Raw genomic sequence first — 22,212 nt, 5'->3', positions numbered from 1 at the left:
TTCATCTCACCCCCGTAAGAATGGCTGTCGTTAAGAAGTCAACCAATAATAAATGCTGGCGGGGCTGTGCAGAAATAGTAACTCTTCTCCACTGCTGGTGGGAATGCAGACTGGTGCAACCACTGTGGAGATCAGCCTGGAGATTCCTCAGCAAACTAAATCTAGCGGTCCCATTCAATCTGGCTATTGCCCTTCTGGGTATTTTCCCAGAAGAACTGAAAACATCATATCACAGTGATATATGTGCACCCGTGTTTATATCAGCGAAATTTGTAATAGCTAAATCGTGGAAGCAACCCAAATGTCCATGAGCAGTGGATAAAAAAGTTGTATTTTTATATAAAGGAATATTACTCAGCTATAAATAAGATAAACTCGAGGCTTTTATAGGTAAATGGTCACAATTAGAGACCATACTCATAAGTGAAATCAATCAGACCTGCATGTGTAAACAACATACTGTCTCACCAGTGTAAGAACCTGAAAGAGTTCTTCACCAGTGTAAGAACCTGAATAAAAATTAGGAGATATGATAGACATTGTGAAACGAAAGTAAACTGGTCAGAAGTAAAGAGCAGCTGGGATGAGGGAAAAGACGAAAGAAGGGGAAATTATGTATGTATGTATATACAGGATAGCTAGCATAGTTGTACTACTGACTTCTATTGCTTTACTGAAAGGACAGTTAATGATTAATTATTTGATCAATCTTACATGTTTATATTTGTTTCCCTGAGTAACCACTTTGAAGAAATCAATATGTAATATAACAAGCATTGTTAATTTCCTATCACCTTGTCTGAGTTTTTTAGTATTGCTTGTATTGTTCTTGTGTTATTTTGTAAATGTATGTGTTTGTTAATGTTTTCTTTTTTTTATTTTTTAAAATAAAAAAAATAAAATACAAAGTGAAGTATAGAGGATTTTATAGAGTCAAAGGTAGATAGGAGACATATAAACCTGCTAGCAATGTATGAGCTTAATTTGGACCCAGAATAAGTTTTACAAGCAGAAAATGTACAGTATAATTGGAGAAGGTGAACACTAACTGGATATTTGATGTTATTAAATAATTATTGTATATGCACAGGAAACCCAAGGAAGAGATGATTATAGCCTGACTGTAGGGTTGTGAGAATATGTGCTTAAGGAATATTTGAGAGATAATACCAGTAAAGTACTTTAATGACTGACTGAACATTGGATAAAGGAGGAGTCAGGCTTCTGTCCTGAGATACTGGGTGGGCTAGAAGAAGAAATAAAGTGTAAGTTTAGTTCAGAAATGTGTATTACATGGTCAAGTGGAGATCCTAAGATGAATATTTGAGTTTGGGATACAAGAAGAGTGAAATGGGCTAGAGTGATAGGTATGAGACGTAGTTTACTGCTTGCTGGAGTGAAGTGAAATCTTACTATGGGAAGTATTGGGAATGTGGGGACGGGCAGGGAGACACCAGAACAAAACCTTGGAAAACTGCCAAGGAGAAGGAACAGAAAAGGAGATTAAAAAGGAAGCATCCAAAAAATAATGAAAACATAGGGAAAAGTTTTGTGGACTTTTAAAGGCCAAGAAAATTGAATGGTTGGTGATCTCAAGTACTTAAAATACAGGCTCACCCAGAAGATTGAAAAGATCTGTTGATCGCTGGCTATTTTAGCAAGAGCAGTTTTTGTGGGGTGGAGGGCAGAAGCCTAAGAAGAAGATTAAATGCCAAATGAGAAGTGAAAAAATAGAGGTAATGAGTTCTATAAGCAACCCTTTTAAGACAATTAGCTGTAGAGGGAAGGTGGAAAAATGAATAGTAGCTATAGTAATTCATGGGATTGAAAGTGAATAATTTTGATTTAAGGTCAAAGAGACTTGATAGTGTCTAAATGCTGGTAAACAGAGAGGGAGAAGTAGAAAGTGAAGATGAAAGAAGACAGAATCAACATGTAATTACTGAGAAGACAAGAGGAACTGTCCAGAGCACTAATGAGAATGCTGCTTCCATTGAATAGAATGGCTGTGGGAAAGTCAGAAGTTCCTGTTCAATGCCTTTACTTTTCTTTCTTTTTCTTTCCTCAGTGAAGTAGAAAGTGAGATAATACTGCTGAGAAGGAACTGAAAATTGGGAAAATCAGAGATTTGGTGGCAGTGGAGAAAGTTTAATCTCTATGGGAAAAAAGAGAAGGGGCTGTAATAAGATTGCTACATAGTGCTGCAGATCCAAGTACAGATTGTGACTACTTTGTAGAGCTGGGTCCTGTTTCTTCTAGCAGTGCCTATTAATCCAGATGTAGGTGAGCAGCAAACAGATGGACCAGTCATCTTCATAGCAGATGCCACAGGAGGACAATAAAAATACAGAATTTGATTTTAAAAAGTGATCTATCATGGCATATAGGCCTGATCAGTAAGGGTGGCTTTCTAGCAAGAGTCTGATTAATTGGAGGGACAAAGTAAAGGAGTTACTGGAGTAAAAAGTCTGGTTGTGTTAAAGACCAAAGGCAAGAGTATTACAAAGAAAAGGGTTACATACTTCCATTCCTGAATTTGTGTTGAATGGGAGAAGCAAAAGTGTAAGTTGAAAGGTTTTGGAGATAAATTGGGGATTGGTGAGACTAGGTTTGTGCTTTTTTTTTTTTTTTTTTTTTTTCATGTGTGTTTTGAGTCAGGGTCTTACCATGTAGTTCATACTATCCTTAAGTTCCCTAGCCCAGCCTGGCCTTCAACTCACAGCAACCCTCCTGCCTTAGCCTCTGAATGCTGGGATTGCATGCATGTACCACTGCACCCAGCAAGACCAGATTCTTAGATAAGCAGCTTACACATTGGTTAGCACAGCACTTCTCAAACTTTTGCATATGAGAGTCACCTACTGGTCTAGTTCTTATTCATTCTGGCTGGGTTTCTAGGAAGCTTTCTGATGGTACTAAGGCCATTTGTGCAGAGATCACATTTTGACACCACCCTCACCCTGCCCCAGACAATGCTAGGAGAGACTTGGGGATGGACTGTGAACTAGATGCCAGAGAGAGTGGTGGCCACAAGCATGTGCCCTGGGTTTAATGTTAAGATACAGTAAAGAGAAGGATGACACGTGACATCTTGAGCCTCACAAGAGCAAATGATTTCCTTCCTTGATTGTTTTAAACAAGAGTACACAGGCAAAATCTTGAAATTACACTTGGAGGTGAGGGAATCAGTGTCCTGATTTTAAGCTCATGGGAAGCATGTGAGAGAAAGATTTTTTTTCCCTATGGATCTGAAAAGGAGAGTGCTTTTTTGTAGGACTACTGCTTTACATTTTAAAACCTAAATTGTTGTGGAGGACATTCAGTAAAGAGGTGTTTGCAAATCATGGAATAGGATTTAGGACAGTCAGGTGATTGAGATTTGTGGGGCTGTGTGTACAGGGGATGGTAAATGGGACATTGAGATTTGAGAGAGGAAGAATGAGTTCAGCTGGTGTCCTAGAGGTTGGTGAACAATTGGAGAACTTAGAATTCAGCTCTTGTCAATGGAGCGTGAGTCTGATAATGTGGTGTTTAGTGCCAAGCTTGCGGTCTTTTGGGCCTAGTGGTCTATCTAATAAGCTGCAGTGAGCGCCAGGTTGCTTTGCATTGCTCAGTTCAGGAGGACTAACTGGATTGTAGTAAGAAAAGTGTGTACTGTGACATATGACCTGTTTGGTGGTATGTTACCTACAGAGTTTGAGAAAATATAAACTGTTCAGTGTTTACTTTTGCCTCCAAGAGATAACAATGTATAAGGCAGAAGTAGATTGAAATTTGCTAGAGCTCTCTAAGATAAAAATGACCATGACAGCTTTGATTATATATATTTCATGGAATATCGAAAACCTGCTTTTCAGTAAAACTACTATAGAGTAAAGCAGAGAACTAAAAGCTTGCCGAAATTAGCAAAATTGTTAATTTTTTTCTGTGAGATAATTGTATGGATTTTGTGTAAATATTTGACTGTTTCTCATTGAAATCCCACATCACATTAGCCACGTCACAGAAGTTGTTAATTTGCATTAGTCAAGGATACCAGTTGTGATTTATTCTAGTAATGTTTCTTTATAGTGTTTTTAATATTGGCTCTCAAAGTTTTTTGGCCTTTGTTTTTAGTTTCAGAAACCACTAATGATTCAACAATAGATGATGTGGTTGAAAATCATGTTGCAGACCAACTTTCACCAGATATTACACCAAATGCTATGGATACTGAATTTTCACCATCTTCTCCAGCCAGTTTACTGGAGCGACCAACCAATCATACAGAGGCTTTTGGTCATGACCATTTAGGAACTAACGACCTCACTGTTGGCGGGTTTTTAGAAAATCATGAGGAGCCAAGAGATAAAGAACAATGTGCTGAAGAGAATATACCAGCATCTTCACTCAACAAGGGAAAAAAATTAATGCATTGCAGAAGCCACGAAGAGATCAATACTGAACTAAAAGCACAAATAATGAAAGAGATCCGAAAGCCAGGACGAAGTATGTATACTTAAGGGACAAACTTCAGATTTAATTTCTCTGTGTGCCCAAAAAATCAAAAGCAAGTCAACTAAAAATGTAGATCTGATTTGAGATAGTCTTGCATAATATCTCAGCTAAATGTGATTGTTTATTCAGTTTGCAAATAATATCTACTATATTCTAGTTACCTAGGGTACTAGGTATGATGGGCAGCCAAGACTGAGAGCCAAGGAAAACAATACAAATAATTGTATATATAAATATATTTCCTACCATGTCAGGAATTGAGTCTTGAGTATTCTTTGAACCAGCAATTGGAATTTTAATATAGCAGCTAACCCAGAAACATACAGTGAATGTTAAATAACTTCATGTCTGTAATGTTCTTGCTATTGTGCCTACTACTGTGTTTAAGGTTTAAAGTATGGTAGTGACCAAGGATATATCCAGGCCAAAAAATAAAGTTATGAAAGGCTCTGGGGGAGAAGTTTTGAGTGTTAATTGGCATTCTTTCAGAAGATGTTAGCAGATTACCAACCTCAGTGGTACAGTGACCTGTAGGTGGTCCAGAAGTAGGTAAGAGTCAGACCTTAGCAGAGTTGTAGGTGAAAATTTGAAATAGCATCCTTAAGCTGTGTTGTTTGTGTGTGTCCGGCCCCCGCCACCACCTCCATTCTCCATGACCACCACTGTGTTAGTTGTAGTTTAGAATTTAAATAAGGATAAATTTTTGTGAAGGCCACTAACTGCTTATTTTTCAGCAGAGCTACTAAAAACTGCTTTACTCATCCTTTTAAACTTTATGTTTGATACCTCATTGGGAACTTTAGCCAAAAAAAGCAGTGTTTGACAAGTTGTTTAATCTTTGCTGATATATATTTTTTCACATATGTATGTTGAAATGTAGTATAAAATCTTAAAGAATGGTAACGTTTTTACGTAGAATGCTTTCATTGCACTGTATCTTGATATAAAAACTGTGAGAGAAAAATATTGAATAAGAGTACAAATGAAAGTCACTTACTTTTTTTCTTTTTGTGCTTCTCTTGTTTTAAGAATATGAAAAAATCTTCGCTTTACTGAAGCATGTGCAAGGCAGTTTACAAACAAGGCTAGTATTTTTACAAAATGTCATTAAAGAAGCATCAAGGTAAATAAACTAACTTTTGTATGCTATGAACTGGTGATGAAATGAGTTTCCAATTTATCTATAGGCAGTATTTTAACAATATCTGTTATACACCTGTGTTGTTTATTCATACACATGACACACAAAGATATATGTATACTTACTAGTTTATTCGAAAAAATTCACTTAAAATATTGCCACACACTAATTCTTCAGGAATTAGGACTTTTTCTCTGTGCAAATTACTGGAAATGTTCAAAATTGTTGTTTACCCTTCATTATAGCTTTTTGGTGTCTTACAGCCTATAATTTTTAGCCCTGTTCAATAGCTTAGGGTTATATTCTTTACTACAAGGAATATGAATCAAAATTATAAATCTAAAAAGTTCAGTTAATTGGGAAGCATAGTTGTAGAAGTTCAAAAGCATGTTTTATTTGTCAAGGTTTAAATTTTATTCTTATAAGGAAACTTAGCGGTTATTTCATCTGACTTTCCAAACGTAAACATACCCATTAACTAGTCTGCTATCATCCATGCCATATGTAAAGGTTTTAGCTCAGTTGTTTTTTTTGAGTAGCTAGAGCATGGTCTCCTTTGAAGGATTAAGATAAGGCCATAAATTTCACATAGTTTTGAACATTTAACCTATTCTGTTCTTTATGATAATACCTTCTGTGTTTTGGTCAGCTCAAACCTCATCCTGGATTTAGCAGGATAGTACTCCTGCCAGTTTTTCAAAGAGATGTATAATATGGTAGCTATTCATGTTATTTTATAAGTAGAGAAGAAATAGGAGTAGCATGTCCAGTGTTTTGTTATTCTAAAGAGCATTAGTGCTATTAATATTTATATAGATGAATGTAGTTTTGTCTTACCTATCTTTATTTTGAAAAAAATTTTAAGATTTACCACTTGAACTTTATTTGCTATTACCTATGTTACAGGTATCTGTTCTTCGATTTGTTAGCTTTTAAGTTGTAGTCGTAGACATGGACTTTAAATCCTACTGCTCAGTTTTCATTTTCCTTTTCATTTTGTGAAGACTGATATTCATACATTGTTCACATTCCTTTCAACATTCAACTTTGAAAGGACTTGAGAAGATATTGCAATAATTACTCTGGGATCCCAGATCTGAGTATTTGGAATCCTTGTATGTGTTAGATGCACTCTCTTTTTCTCCTCTTTGGCTAGGAGAGGAATAACCCCTTTCCCATTGTCTGTAGGACTAGCTTATCTGTTTTAAGGACAAACTGTGATACTGTTTTATACAAACAATAATTTGTAAATCTTCCAATAGATTTTATGTTTGTAGAGTGTTGATTTCCATTTCCAGTGTAGCATGCATGCAGCCCTGGACATCTAAGGGGCATCACAGGCCTGTTATTGCTCAATCTCGGGTGGCTGAATGACTCTTGATTTTTCATGTCCATTCCACTTTGAAAAATTTTCCCAGAGCAAGTGTTTTTATATTTTAAACATTATGTTGGTATATACTAAACATTAAAAAGTAATTGAGAGTGATATTATTTATTTTTTCATACAGGTTTAAAAAACGAATGCTAATAGAACAACTGGAGAACTTCTTGGATGAAATTCATCGAAGAGCCAATCAAATCAACCATATTAATAGCAATTAAACAAAAATAGAATGTGGCCACTTATTTCACTATCTTCTCCAAATACAAAGTAAATACAAGACTGTTGTGATCTTGCATTCATTTTTGACATGCATTGTTGGATATTTGAAATACTAAAAGCAAGTCTACAGATCCTTTGTCCATCATTTTACAGTGACCTTTTCTTCATTTTGGTTTATTTTTGTAATGTGAAGAAGTATCAGTCTAAAAAACATTTTTATTTAACAAACTAAAAATATTCCTTCAAATCTCTTGCTTGTCATTGACTCTGCGTGTCAATTTCCCTCAGGTTCTATTTTCTTAACCAACCTTTAAATTGTCACCTCTGTTAAGGTTGAACTTTGCCAAAAAAAATTAAAAAGTTACTTTGAATTTTTGGGGAAAAAAGCACATACATTAAAACTAGGTAATGTTTTGTATATACAGTTATTTTGGATATATTATTGTAAGTTGTACAAATGTATTTTGAAGAATATTTAAGAAAAGCACTTTTGTTATCCCATCAATAAATGCTCTATTTTACTCTTGTGTGGTTTAGGAAATAATCACATTTAAAGTAATCACTTAAAAACGTCTAAGTAATGGAATTTTAAAGGCCTTTTTAGCATTGGAAAATACATCACTTGAAGTTCATATTTGTTAACCCTAACTGTAATTACATGTTACATAATCTGCATTGTCTTTTTACTATATGTTCATAGTATTTGTTGGCCATGCCAACGTACTCCCATTTCTGCTTGAATAATTAGAATGGCTATGCCTGCGGCAGATAGGCAGATACAAAGAGGACGATTTGGGATATTATTATTTTATACCTCCAACCCCATTTCCTTTCTCAGTAGGATTGTGTGTGGCACTAAGTTGAGGTCATTAGTTAGGAAGTATTAAATTTGGGGTACACTACATATGCTGAAGTGTCTACTAGCCTTTAACAGTTTGGTACCAAACCATGTTTATAAAAGCCTACAACTCATTAAGGATTTAGAGGGGTATCAGGGGGATCTCTTCATTCTGCTTCTGTCACTTAAACTCCCAAGTTTATTGAGACGCTTAATAGAATGGAGCTGAATGTAAGACAACTTTGTTCATTTTGCATTTTCTGAGTTACACAGAATGAGGAAAACCAAAACCATTTCCACCCTTCAGTCCAATGTGACTTTATGATCCTATTACCTGACTTATTCTCTATTCATAGATCACTGCTGTGCCTTTTAGTGGCTTGAGGGGTAACCAGTAGATTAACATTTATACAATAGATTTGGATTAAGAGAAGGTAAAATGAACTTAAAAAATTATAATAAAATTGAAGTATTTTTAGTTTGATAATACTTGAAAATCATATACCCTTTTTACACTTTATCAAAACATTTTTTAAATTGCAAGGGTATAGCAAAATGAAATTAATTTTTTTATGAAGAAAAGCATACATGAAAGTGGAGAACATTCTTTAAATCTGCTAATTTAGTCCAGGGGATTTGAAACTCTCCCAATACTGAAGACAAACCCTGTCAAGAAAAAGAAGCATTTAATATAACATTATATAGTATTTTCATATGCTTTTAAAAAATATATATTAAGCCTTTTTTACCTCCACAAAATACCTTCCAAGACGGAATTATTAAAGTAATTGTCTGCAGTCACATTGCTAAATTCAGCAAGAACTACACAAAATCATAAATATACTGTCTGGCTTTAAATTTTTTGTGTTTAGATTTTGAGATTAATAGAAGGTATTAGAAGCCATTCAGATAGAAGTTCATACTTAGGAATATCTAAGAAAAAGGTTGCTCTAGTAGCTTTCTTTATCAGAAAGTTGTTTCCATTTCAGATCCTCATAAAGTAATAATCTTTACGCCACTTACATTCAATACAGTTTTCAGTGTGAACTCTAAGGACGTTGGAAAGTAGCACTTTGTTCTGTCTCTACTTTTCATCTTTTAATCTCTCTGCCTCAGTCCTTTATATAGCGTCATCCCAAAACCTAGTCACAAGATTTAAAGCCCATCAAAACTAAAGTTTTACATCCCATCTTTCTTAAGCTTTTTGCATTTTCAGAAACTGTGGACATGTTAATTAGAGAAATACTTGCTATAGAATTCTTGTCACTAAAGGGGAGGGAGACTATACCTGGGGGTAGTATCTTGTCTTTTGGGCCCTTTAGATCACTAAATGATCTTAGGCCAGACAAATAATATTTTTTGAAAGGTTAATCTCAAGATTTTTAGGTCATTTTTCTTAATGATCCAACATTCCATTTGTCAACTGATTGATGCATGAGTTGCTCTTATCCAGTAAGAGTTGTCATTTGGAGTGGTGAAGGCTGAAACTCACTTCTCATTTCTTGAGTCACCACCATCAGTAGCCATTTTGCTTGGTAGGAGGTGGGCCAGTGCCTCACAGAAAGGGAGGTAAATACATTCGCAAAGACTTAGCTCTGTGGTGAATTATGGAACTGATTGTGAACTAACCTTGTATTTTCATCTTCATTACTAAGGCAATTCTGAAAACCCATAGCATTGACATAGTGGTATATCCTTTCCTAGTTCAAGTATATTACATTTTTATGCAGTTGAATTTTAAAAATACTCTTTCTCTTACAACAACTTTTATTGGTTATCAGCTTTTGGTAATGATCTTTCTATTCAAGGTTAGTCCTATCTCTTGGTTTCTTGAGAGAGTAGGCTGTCATTTTTTTCATCTTCCTTTTTTTGATGTGTAATTCTAAGAGAAAACTCTGCTGTGTGTTCTGAGTGATAAGTCATATTTTCATCTAATCACAGTGGGACTGGGATGATCATGGTGAAATATATTAAGTGGATATATTCTGTTGATGGTTTTTTCTGCCGAATAATCCCCTAATAGGTTATTTTTGAGTAAACAATTATCTTCATCCTTTTTTGTCACAAGAAATGTTCCTTTGATTTCTAGCACACGTTATAGCAGTATGCAAATGATTCTCAGATAAAATGATGTTGACAGTATTTCCTTAACAATTTGTGTAAAGCTATGCGTAATTTTCATAATTCTAACTTTTGAATTTTTTCTCTCCATAAATAAAAGTAATGCCTGATGTTTAGTTAAAGTAGATCCACCTTTGCTTGATTTTATTAGTCTTGTTCCATCCTATTTTTATTACACTGTAGATTGCCAACAACTCTTTACTGAGAATCTCTTTCTTCCTAGGCTAATAAATGTTGGGGAGGAGAAACATTAGGAGAAATAACTTAAGGTTGTATTCAACGTTGTTGAAGCTTAAAGGACATCTGTTCGTCTTTCTGATGTGCTAAAATAAGGCTTTGCCTGTACCAAACCAAACCATCTTTGGATTGAGATAAATTTGTACAGTGAGGCATAATGTACTAAGATACATATTGGATTTTTGAGAAAGAACAGTATAGAAATCCAAGTGTATTCACCAGAAATACTGGAGTCAATGAGAGTCACTGGAGGACTTCCCTAATACACTTCAGTGGTCTGAAGAAACTTCCTTTCTTTCCTGAGATGACAAGAAAGGGAACGAACTGGGGGACAAGGGAGGCAAGATTTAAGGCTGTGAGTATAATGTAGCTCAGTGGTAGAGTGCTTACCTAGCATGCCCTAGACCCTGGGTTCAATTCCCAGCACCGCTGGGGGAAAAAAAGAAAGGCAAGATGTATAATTTATTTTACTTCCATGATTTTTCTAAGTCCAGAATTAGCAATCTGAATTTTTAAAAAATTACTACAAAGCAGCTAAGCACAGAAACAGGCATAAAACAAGGAGCATAATAGTTTCCTTTATATGTGAAACAGTCCCCATTCTCAGGATATAAGCAGCTGAAAGGCTTCTGAAACACCATAGAGACAGCTAGAAGGAATGCCTGTAGGGAACAAATAGGCCCTTGTTGTTAGACAGATACTGCTAAATAATTATCTGAATCTTATCAAAATCTGTAATACCTGTGCTGGGTTCTCTCAGGAAAAAGAGGAATGGCCGGTTTGCTTTAAAAACAGGAATCCGAGACCTTTTCAGCAACAACAGAGCTGCAATAAAGATAGAGTAGAAGAATTGCATTCTACTTTCTATTTACATAAAATCATTATTTAAATTAGATAGTTTTAAGAATTCAAAGCATCCTAGTGACATTTCCTTGTTTAGTAATTATGATGGGGGTGCAAGTGGGGAAAACAAGAGCAAAGATAACCACTTCAGCTGTCTGTCTTTTCAAAAGTCTGGAATAAATTCCTTACTAAAGGTAATTTTCAGAATAATTCTATTTCTGGGAAGTATGGGGTAATGTTACAAATCCTTTTTAAAATGGGTGTCTTTTCATTTTTCAGAAAGTTTGTTTTCTGTTAACATTTTTAAAAATGTTATACCACATCTGGTCTTGGGGTCATAAATGGAAAGGCTTGAAACTCAAGATTTAGTTGAATAAATTGAACAAAGGCACATACAGTCAAGCGACATGACCAGGTGTGTATACTCATTCTGAACATACCTGTGGCTGCAGATGCCTTAGTTCCTTCTTCTGAAACCGCCATCATGGCCTTGTGGATTGCTTCAGAAACGTAAAAGCCATCCTGGCCTAGCCTCAGGAAATGACAAAAAAGGTGAATTGCTCATTTATATTTTTCTATGTATCAAGTATAAGGATTTGTGTACATTTTTAAAGAGCAGTCTATAAAATAGTATCCAGTACTGCCTTCTATATAATAGGGAGAGATCATTTAGTAAATTCTCAAGTTCCTATATTTTTATGTGACTTTCAAAACCTCAGTTTGCTGAATTTATCTAATAACCCCCAGACTAATATTCAATCACTTTTCCAAGTTTTTCAGTAATTTTCAAAACTTACTCCTAGTTACATTAAAATGTTCAGGCAATACTTCTAAAACTTACATAGTTACAAGAATCACTAGGGTGGGTTAAAAGGCAGATTCAATAGCCCAGTAATCATTTTCAGCAAACTTTTGAATGGTTTCCCTTGAATGCTTTTTTGGACTGCATTTAAGATCAACTTTTAAGTAATAAAGTCACAGGTTTGTAACAAGCTTTAGGATGCATAACTTGGTATATTCATAATGTGTCTAATGTTGCATGACTGCATAATTAGTTATGTAATTAGCTTGCCTTCGCTAGAATCTGCAAAGAAAATGAAAGGTAACATTCTGTGCACTAACAGTTGCAAGATACAAGCCTAACAAATAGGATTGTGAGTGGTATCAGATTTTTAACCATTAACCATTTTTAAACAGTTCTCCAAATAAGAAATGGTATTTGAGAATACAACAAAAAAAGCATCTTTAGAATTACAAGAAACTTTAGAAATTGACCATTTCAGTTTTCATTTTCGAGGAGCCTGTTATGTCATCTGAGATCACATATCTGGTAGGCAGAGTTGGAAATACAGTATTATAGGTTTTTGGACCCAAAGCCCGTTTCCACCCCAATCCTCTACTCAAGCATTACATCTTGCAGGAAGTGCGCCCTAGCCACCTGAAAAGGATCTGTAGCCTGAGTATTAGAATGATTTTGATGTATATATTTCAAGGAAGCTTTGTTTACTTCAGTTATGCACATGAAAGGAGGTGGTCTGTGGATCTTCTAACATAAAACCAGCCCAGAATACAGAATAGGTAGCAATCTATCCATCTTGTAATTAAAATCTGCACAGGATATTGTGAGTTGGCTATATTCACTGTAAGGAACAATGATTTCCAAGCATCGGGAACGGGATAGGAAAGGGCCAGAAGAAGGGAAAAACATCTGTGGAAACAATTACTTGGTACTAGCAGTTGGTTTTTGAGATAAACAAATTTCCCTGTCAAGAATTAGCCCCTCCCACCAGGCATGGTGGCACATGCCTATAATCCCCACTCTCGTCAGACTGAGCAGAAGGATTGCCGTGAGTTTGAGGCCTGGCTGGGCTGCATACTGAGTTCAAGGCCAGTCTGAACTATATAGCAAGACCCTAGCTCAAAAGAAAATTAGCCTACCAGCTCACTGAGCAAACGCAGTACCAAATTAATGAGTGAAGTTCTTTGACAGTCATGAGCAGGTTTGCCTATCTCTGACTTCATTACTATCTTCAGGAAAATAGATCGGGTGTTATAGTGTTGAGTGAGTTTCATTTATGTAGCTTTTCTCCATCAGACTTCAGGAATGGCACAGTAACGAAACTTTGTGTTTATTCAGCCATAAACCAAGACTCATGCCCCAGCATTGGCCTCTCATATATTCTATCTCTTTACAAAAGATCAACATTTGTTATAACGTGAGAATTTGGGAGTTTGCATTTTTCCTTTGATCTTACAGATTCCTTGCTTTCGTTAAGTAGCTGTTGAAATGTTATGCAACTAATGAAAAACAGCCTAGAAATCTGGACAGGAAGGGGCTCTGGCTTTTTTGTCCTATGGCGTTGCCAGCTTCCTAGTGCCACTGAAAGTCATCGAACTTGGTTTCATGAAATTTGCTCTCAAGATGGTTTATCAGTTCCATGATTAATTGTGAGAAATGTGGGTTGAATTTTACAGTTTCACTTTAAGTAGGGAACTTTTCAGAGCTGTTGATTTGCTAATGTTCACAGGAGAAACACTACATTGCGTCAAGTGGTGAAACCTTCCACACTTATCTCCTGTTCCCTTTTACCAAATTAGCGTTTGGAGAATATACTTGGGGAAACTGTGGCCCACTATAAACCTGTTTGTCCTATATTACATTTTAATATCCACAGCAAAGTGGAAGGATTCTTCCTACCCTCCCTCCCAGCACACTCTCCATTCTTCTTCTGTAACATCTACAGGTGCTTAGTATTCCTTCTTTAGATAGTTATGAAGGGCAAAAAAGATGTATTCATTTTAAATATTTCTTCGCCTGAAATATGCTTGGCATGTATATGTGTTCAGTAAGTGCTGGATGAAATAGTCGTCATCCCTTACCCCTTTTCCCATAAGACAAGCTCACTTTATAAGGAGATGTTTAGTGTGTAAAACCACAAGGCACTGCAAAGGTTGTTTGGCAAGTGTGTGTCAGGTAATTCATTCCTGCATCCACTTTGTTGGTGGAGGCCATTATTCTCTCATTATGGTTGGTCATACTCGCATGCTTTTGATTCTTCATAACTTGACATTGTGTAAACACAAGATTTGTAAAACATACGTCATTGTTTCTACATTTCAATCTCAGCTCATCGAGTAGGATAAGCATACTATTGCCTGTTTCTTTTGTCTTTCCAGTTACTATCATCTACTTTTGGCAGAATTAGTGGCTTTTGAAGTTTATCCCAGAACTTGCTTCTAGCTTATCTTTCTCATTCTGTCACTTCCTTATGAAGAGTTGGATCGTGCGTGTATGTGTGTGATAGCAGCAGCCTAGCACATAAAGAGAAAGTGCTAAAGGAATCTAAGATACCTTAAGCCTAAGTTGTGGTTATTTGCTCTCTATTTGTCTTCCCCTTTTTTGTGCAGCTCACCAGATGGCTGGTGCAAATCTAAGTTAACTTACGTACTCTGGATGGTTTGCTCATCAAAGTCATGCTATCAAGAGCTTGTACTGCTTACTGAGCAGAGATGAGAAACTGATTATCACATAAAATCAAAAGAACAAGATAGCTTCTTCACTTTCAAGTTTATGCACAAGGAGTGTTTCCTGGGACTAAGGGGCATGGGTCTGTACCAAAGCTTGTTAATCCTTGAAGGAATTAGGGTTGGTGTGAGTGGCACTGGAATTACTCTTAAAAGCTTTGTAACATCTAGCGTCAAATATACTGGGGGGAAATTATACCTTGGATTTAGCTGAATCTTGAAGTTATATGGAGTGAGTTCATTAAGGAGGAAGACAAATGACTTAGAGAAGGGGAGCTTATGTAAAAAGATTCTTTGCTTTGGGATGAAATGGGAAGAAAATGCTAAATGTTCCCTGTGATCACTGGGCTTCAATCAGTACCACAGAACTGCCTGGGAGCTGCTTGATAACTGAGGGCTTCAAGGCTGACATTTTCTGGTTGCATCATCTTCATTACACACTACTCTCAATGATGTGCTGTGTATTACAGTCTTTTCATTTCTACAGTTAAGAAGTAGGTGGGTGGTGGCTACCCTTGTTTTAGGAATGAGGAAACTGTTTCTTGGGGGAGATTCAGTGCCCTTGTCTCCGGAATAAAGCCAGAAGCCTGCATGGGTGCAGACATGACTATTATCTTAATTAAAGAAGGGTACTGGAAAACAATACCATAGTCAGCAAATTTTTTTCCATAAAGAGCCTGATACTAAAATACATGCCATTGCCAGCCTTATGGTATCTGTCCCAATGACTCAACTCCGCTGTTGTTGTAACAAAGCAGGCACAATGATTTGTAAATGAATGGGGTTGTTTCAATAATATTTTATTTACAAAAACAGGTAGTGACCATTATTTGCTGACTGCTGTTCTAAAGGAACAAAACTTTATGGGAAAAGGTTAGAAGGAGGCTAACGTGTCTTAGCAGTAGGAAACATGAATACAAGCTTCACATTTGGCACATGGAAGTTACTGGATAATTAAATTATTAAGCCATATGTCTGTGCCTATATTTCTGTTGGTTTGAACAAATGTAAGTATACTTGAACTGCATTAGAAAAAAAGGCAAGGTCTCCAAAAAGGTATGAAAGTAGTGGCTTAATAGATCTTGTCAGAGAGGCTTATATCTTTACCAACAGAGGGAGGTTAAGCTCAGTCCCATTAGGACAGAATTGATGGCATTGATGGGGGTTAAACAGTCTTGTTTGAGGGCACAGAATTTACGTCCTTTCTAGGACATATAGGGAGAAAGATTTAAGAGTTGGAAAGGAACACTCAGCCATGGTGATTAATTGAATATAGTGGTGTACAAGGAGAGGTCAAGAATGACCCTAAAGGTTAGTTTGGTTTTTTCTTGCTCATGTTGGAGATTAAACCCAGGGCCCTAAAGTTTTGAACTTAGATGATTAAATGCTGATATCATCCATAACTAAGCTCTGGGGCAGTATGATTAGACTTTGCACACTATTGAAGGTAAATACACTTAATTCCTCATTTTTTGCCCTCTGATATTTTCACTGTAGTAGCTGTAGTAGCATTCCTGTATGTAGCATTCTGATATTTTCACTGTAGTAGCATTCCTTTCCCTGCAGGGTTAGATTATGCCTGTGTAACTAAGGAAAATTCCTGGTCAAGTTTTCAATGAAGTCAATATTCATTAGGTATCCAGCTGTATGCTAAGCGTTGACTTGGGCATGCGACCAAGTGGATTTTTTATTTTCATTTTTCATTAAAAAAAATTTTTTTTCAGTGTTGGGAGCTGAATCTAGGACTTCATGTATGCTAGGCAAGCACTCTACCATGGAACTACCTCAGCCCAGAGATGGTGGGCTTTTGATACTCTCTAGTATTCTGTGTTTCTGTTGATAAATAACTGCCAGTCAGTCTGTTTGGGCACATGTAAAGCCTATGCCCAGTCTTGTTAGATCAAATTCACATTATTTCTATGATTACTTATGAAGAAAGATTCTCAACAAAGCTTTAGAAAACTTCCCTGTGTTGTGATGGTCTAATATTCAAAATAGTGATTTTCAAGTTCTTAAGGTGGGAATGTCAAGGCCAACGAACATGCCTGCTAGTGTGTCCTCTGCACACAGATAATTTACTATCCATAGCGCAAACAAACCTGACCTTTGAGTTGGCAGTAGTTTGGCTGATGGTCTCCTGAGAGGATTCTGAACGTAGGTTCTGGCATTCTACTCCCTTTTATATTTGATGTAATTTCAGAGCACAGGGAAACATAACCCTTATTCACTGTTAGTAGTATGTTAACCACAGACAGAAATTCAGTGCTGATGGGGGAAGGAGAATATTCTAGAGCAACATTACAAGAGCATGTGTCATCTGAGGAAAGTAAATTGGATAGATGAGGAGAAGTTGAAGCTGTTCGTTGGGAGAGGACAGAAGAGGTACAGGGAGTGGAGAAGTGAGAGGAGGCAGAAACAGGGTGATTGGCTTGACAGCAGCAAGGCAGAATGAAGAATTCTGTCGCTGCAGTGTTACTGGGAGGGCCTTGATCATGACTTGAGAGCAAAGGAAGGGGGGAGTTTATTGTGTCATATGGCCACTGACTTCCCTCTGAGAACCACGCTGAAGGGTCTGAAGAAACATCCTTTCTCCAGGGTTAACCTAAATTTAACTATCACAAACAATGAATTCTTACTTCAAGCAATCACTGTCTTTATTCTTTTACACAGGTTTGACTCTACCACCAAAAGGAATAAAGAAAACTCTTTAATTGGTATAACAAAACTATCCCGAACATAGTGTCAAATATCTTAGAAGGAGAATTGTTACCTGAAATTCCTTTCAAGTTTGCTTTGAGTGGATCAAAAAGATCGGTAACTCCCCAAGACCTTAAGATGCTTTTTAAGTTGAATTGATTTTGGATTCTGAATCTAAAAAAGCAAAAGCATACCATCAAATTTCACATAGAATTCCCACTTACTATACTTTCATACTCGCCACATAATGTGAAAACTTCTAACTTGGGAGATAGGGGCCCCCAGATTCTGTCCCAGGATTTCTTACATTGCTTCTTCCCATAAGCCTTCCATCTTGACTAATTTGATTACCCACAGGTCTTGTCCACCTCTGGACCTTTGCACATGCTCTTTGTTCTGTATTTCCTTGACTGCCAATGAATGATTATCCTAAACTGACACTCACTCACCTCTGCAGCTATTTTGTGACTTTTGGCTCTTAAAGCCCCACTAGCACTTGTTCTACTCTTAAATGTACAGACCATCATACTCCATATGACCATTGTTTATGATATTATAAACTACTTAAGAAGAGAGGTTATCTGGTTCCATTTTCACCTCAGAAAGTCCTTAGGTTGTGCTAGGCACTATGATAAGAGCTTTATATGGATTACCTCATTTCTTCTTCATATTACCATGCTATTATTATCCTCATGTTGCAGGTGGGAAAGCTGAGGCTTTAAGGATTAAGACATGTGCCCAAGATGACCTAGTGATAAATAAAATGGTGGGCTTCAATTCAAATCTAGGCTGTAGAGTACAGAGCCCAGGCCCTGATCGTTTGCACTTTGCCACCTCATATTTCAAGCAGCATCACACACGTCGTAGGGGGGAAAAGAAGTTGTGACTAGTTGACAATAACAGAGTCTTGTTAATGTGCTTGTATTGGATGGACATATTTTCATGTTTACCTTGTGCCTTGAACACACAGCAGAAGGAATGCAACTGTGGTTTTCCTGTAGGTCCATATGAGCAGAAAGTATGAATGCACCACCTTTACAGTGTTTCCCAAGGGCAGGGCATTTCAAAATTGACTGCTGAAGTGTCCTTAGAATGGGCTACTGATACTATTTTTCTTTGAAAATAAAGAAGTTGAAAATGGAATTACATGGTCTTTTTCTATAAACCAAGCAGAACTTGCAGGACAGTGAAAATAATGGACAAGACCATTTAATATCAAAGATCTTCATTACCATGCAAGTCAGTGTGGCCAATTCTTTGTAAAGCATCAGACTTTCTCATAAAATATATTTTAGATTTTGAAAATACTTTGCAAAAAAAGCACATGCGTTCTCCACGTATGCTGACATTTTTCACATTTTCCTAAATACTGTAAATATGAAAACTAAACACTAGGACATAGTAATTGAGAGTATGAACCTGGGAACCCAGGTGCCTGGGTTTTGAAACCTGGCTCAACCTCTTAATAGCAGAGGAATTTGTTACTTTACCTCTGGGGAGTTACATGACCCACCTTTGCCTCAGTGTCCTTATTTGTGAAGTGAGCATAATAGTGTTTTTTTTGTAGGGGTGTGAAGATGAACAGGACAATGTTTAGCACAGCTTACACACTTACTGTTATCACTGTGATTTTCTTGTTGTTTCTCAATGATACTGAGAAAGAGTAACGGACTATTTAAAACCAAAGGTAGGGCCAGGGATATACCTCAGGCTGGAAAGCACAAGGTCCTGAGTTCGATTCCTGGTACCAAAAAAATAAAATAAAATAAAACCAAAGGTAGTGATTCTGGTGGATGATAAAATGGAATAATGCCATTTTTAGTAAATTAAAAATAGCAAAAGTAAAATATGACTATAAAAGATAGGAGTAATCTTCATGACTGACCCAGAAGAAAGACTGCAATAATAGCTTGAGTAGAAAAACAAACAAACAAACAAACCTACCTGTTTCAAAACCAGAGAAGGATATCACAAGAAAACTACAGACCAACATCCTTTATGAGTATAGCTATAAAATCCTTAATTAGCAAATTGAATTCAGCATCATATAAATCCCACCACAACTAAGTGAAACTTAGCCCAGGATGTAAGGTGGGTTCAATATATGAAAATCAATTAAGATAACACATTAATAGACTAAGAACAGAGATCACACTATTATCCCCATAGATACAGAAAGGGATTGTGACAAAATCCAGCACCTTTTAATGATGGAAAACAAGCATCAAATACTCAACCAATTTGGGATATAAGATAACTTTACTTGATGAAAGGTATCCATAAAATCCCCACAGCTCACATCATACTTGTAGTAAAAGCCTGAAAGCTGTCCCTCTAAGATCAGGAACAAGATAAGGATGCCCACTGTTATTTCACATTTTACGGGAGGTGGGTAAGACAATTGCATAAAAAAAGAAATAGAAGACACCCAGATTAGAAAGGAAGAAGTAAATACATCTCTGATCACAGATGACTTGGTCTTATATATATATAGGAAACTAAAGAATACACAAAAAACCTATTAGTGTAATGAATAAGTTTGTCAAGGTGACAGAATATAAAACCAAGATATAAAAATAAACTGTTTCTAAACCCTACCAATGAACAATGTGAAAATAAAATTGAGAAAGCCCATTTACAGTAATATCGAAAGGAACAAAATACTTAGAAATAATTTAACAAAAGTATAAGACTTACACAGTAAAAACTATAAAACATTACTGAAAGAAAAAAAACTAAATGAAGGACATCCTGAGTTCAAGACTTGTAACACTTATTTTGTTAGACAGCAAAAATCCCCAAATTGTTTTACAGATTCAAAACAAATCCTGTCTAAATCTCACTACCTTTTTAGCAGAAATTAGTAAACTGATCGTGAAACTTATATGGTAATGCAAGGGACCAAGAGAAGCTTGAAAAGAAAAAAAGTGGAAGGACTCACACATCCTGATTTCCAAATGTATCAACTGTAGTAATCAAGACCATTTGAGGGGGCTGGGGATTTAGCTCAGCGGTACAGCGCCTGCCTGGCAAGCGCAAGGTTGTGAGTTCGATTCCCAGTACCGGAAAAAAAACAAAAAGAAACAAAAAAGACCATTTGATATTGGTAAAAGTGCGCCCACAGAATAGAATTGAGGGACTAGAAATAAACTTGTATATTTGGCACTTGGTTTTGACAATGATGCCAAGAAAATTTAGAGAAGAAAACAAGAGTCTTGTCAACAAATGGAGTCAGGATGAATAGTGACAACCAAAAGAGTGAAGTTGGACCTCTACTTATACCATGTACAACTGACCCTTAAACTACATGGGCTTAACCTGCATGGATCCACTTACATGTGGATTTTTAAAAAGTTGTGACAATGTAGAAGAACTTGCAGTAAACCTTGTAGCCTAGAAATAGCAAAAAATTAAGGAAAAGATACATAATGAATCCATAAATATATGTAGATTATAGTCTACTTTATTATTTACTACCATAATATATACACTAATCTATAAGCAAAAGTTAAAATCTTTCAAGACTCACAAACACACTTACAAACTACTGCACTTGGGGCCATTTTCAGACCAGAGAAATATAAACACAGGTAAGGATGTAGTATAAAATGCAAACTACGCAAATTCACCATAGGCATCATTGTCAAAACCATATAAAATGCAAACTATGCAAATTCACCTTACTATATACTATAGTGATAACTTTGTAGCCACATCTTGTTGCTACTGTGGGGAGAGTGATTGTTGTGAATATCTGCTTTGAATTGAGTGCCCAGCATTGTGGTGCATCCGTGTAACGAAGGCTGAGGCAGGAGGACGGCAAGTCTAAGTTCAGCCTGGGCAAGTTAGTGTCTTAGCAAGACCTTGTCTCAAAATAAAAAGGTTTAGGATGTAGCTCAGTACAAAGGCCTTGGGTTCAATCTCCAGTTCTGCAAAACAAACAAATAAACAAAAATAAGAAAAAAGAGGGGCTGGGGATTTAGCTCAGAGGCACAGCGCCTGCCTGGCAAGCGTAAGGTCGTGAGTTCGATTCCTGATACCAGAAAAAAAAAAAAAAAAAAGAAATACAAGATGGAACACTGATCATGTCCATGGGACCAGTTCATCTCTCCAAGACATTGAATATTGCTGCAAAAATTGATCTCTTCAGGTGCTCATGTATTTTTCCACAGTGTGTGATACATATAACACAATGTGTTCATCAACTACTTATGTTATTGGGGGTAAGTAAGGATTCTGGTCAAGAGTGGGCTATTTGCAGTTACGTTTTAAGGGAATCAAAAGTTATACACAGATTTTCCACTGTGAGGGAGTTTGGGTTCCTAATGCCCAAATTATTCATGGGTCAACTGTACAACAATTAATTCAAAACATGTAAGAATTAAACTCATCCTTAGAAGAGATTGGGTGCATTCAGGGTGGAATGGCCATGTACTAAATCCATGCTTAGAAAAAATCAGACACACATTTTGTGATCTTGGCTGGGCAATTGTTTCCTAGATAGGACATCAAGAATTCAAGAAACAGGCAGGCCCTCGGAGCCGGCCGAGCAGGCTCCCCCAGCCCCCCGCGCCTTGCGCCCAGGCAGCGAGTTCTCCGGGAGCGGCAGGGCTCCTGGGTCCGAGTGTGGGCCGGACTCATACCACCGCGATTCCCAGCCGAAAAGCGCGCAAAGAGCCAGGTAGGCCCCACCCAATCCCGGAGGCCAGG

The 22,212-nt window shown here is 36.7% G+C and overlaps 2 protein-coding genes across 2 annotated transcripts in view; one reads left to right on the top strand and one right to left on the bottom strand.

The window, feature by feature from the left end:
* Window positions 1-7,762, top strand: part of Ints6 (integrator complex subunit 6) — a gene marked incomplete in the record, with an annotated part of 82,226 nt that extends 74,464 nt beyond the window's left edge. Inside the window, 3 exon segments of the mRNA XM_013515760.1 lie at window positions 4,117-4,488; window positions 5,527-5,620; window positions 7,147-7,762. Of these exon segments, the coding sequence (XP_013371214.1) occupies window positions 4,117-4,488; window positions 5,527-5,620; window positions 7,147-7,240 (560 nt within the window).
* Window positions 7,763-8,692: 930 nt separating this feature from the next.
* Window positions 8,693-22,212, bottom strand: part of Serpine3 (serpin peptidase inhibitor, clade E (nexin, plasminogen activator inhibitor type 1), member 3) — a 32,427-nt gene continuing 18,907 nt past the window's right edge. The window contains exons 5-8 of the mRNA XM_005387608.2: window positions 17,576-17,676; window positions 11,721-11,807; window positions 11,179-11,262; window positions 8,693-8,745 (exon numbers count right to left, since the gene is read on the bottom strand). Of these exons, the coding sequence (XP_005387665.1) occupies window positions 8,702-8,745; window positions 11,179-11,262; window positions 11,721-11,807; window positions 17,576-17,676 (316 nt within the window). The 3' untranslated portion in view covers window positions 8,693-8,701. The remainder of the gene's footprint in view (window positions 8,746-11,178; window positions 11,263-11,720; window positions 11,808-17,575; window positions 17,677-22,212) is intronic.

The sequence above is a fragment of the Chinchilla lanigera genome, unplaced genomic scaffold (assembly GCF_000276665.1).
Source record: "Chinchilla lanigera isolate Chin_1 unplaced genomic scaffold, ChiLan1.0 scaffold00030, whole genome shotgun sequence".
NCBI classification, from domain to species: Eukaryota; Metazoa; Chordata; class Mammalia; order Rodentia; family Chinchillidae; genus Chinchilla; species Chinchilla lanigera.
Note: the sequence above shows the minus strand (reverse complement) of the source record. Positions and strands in the feature narration are given on the sequence as shown.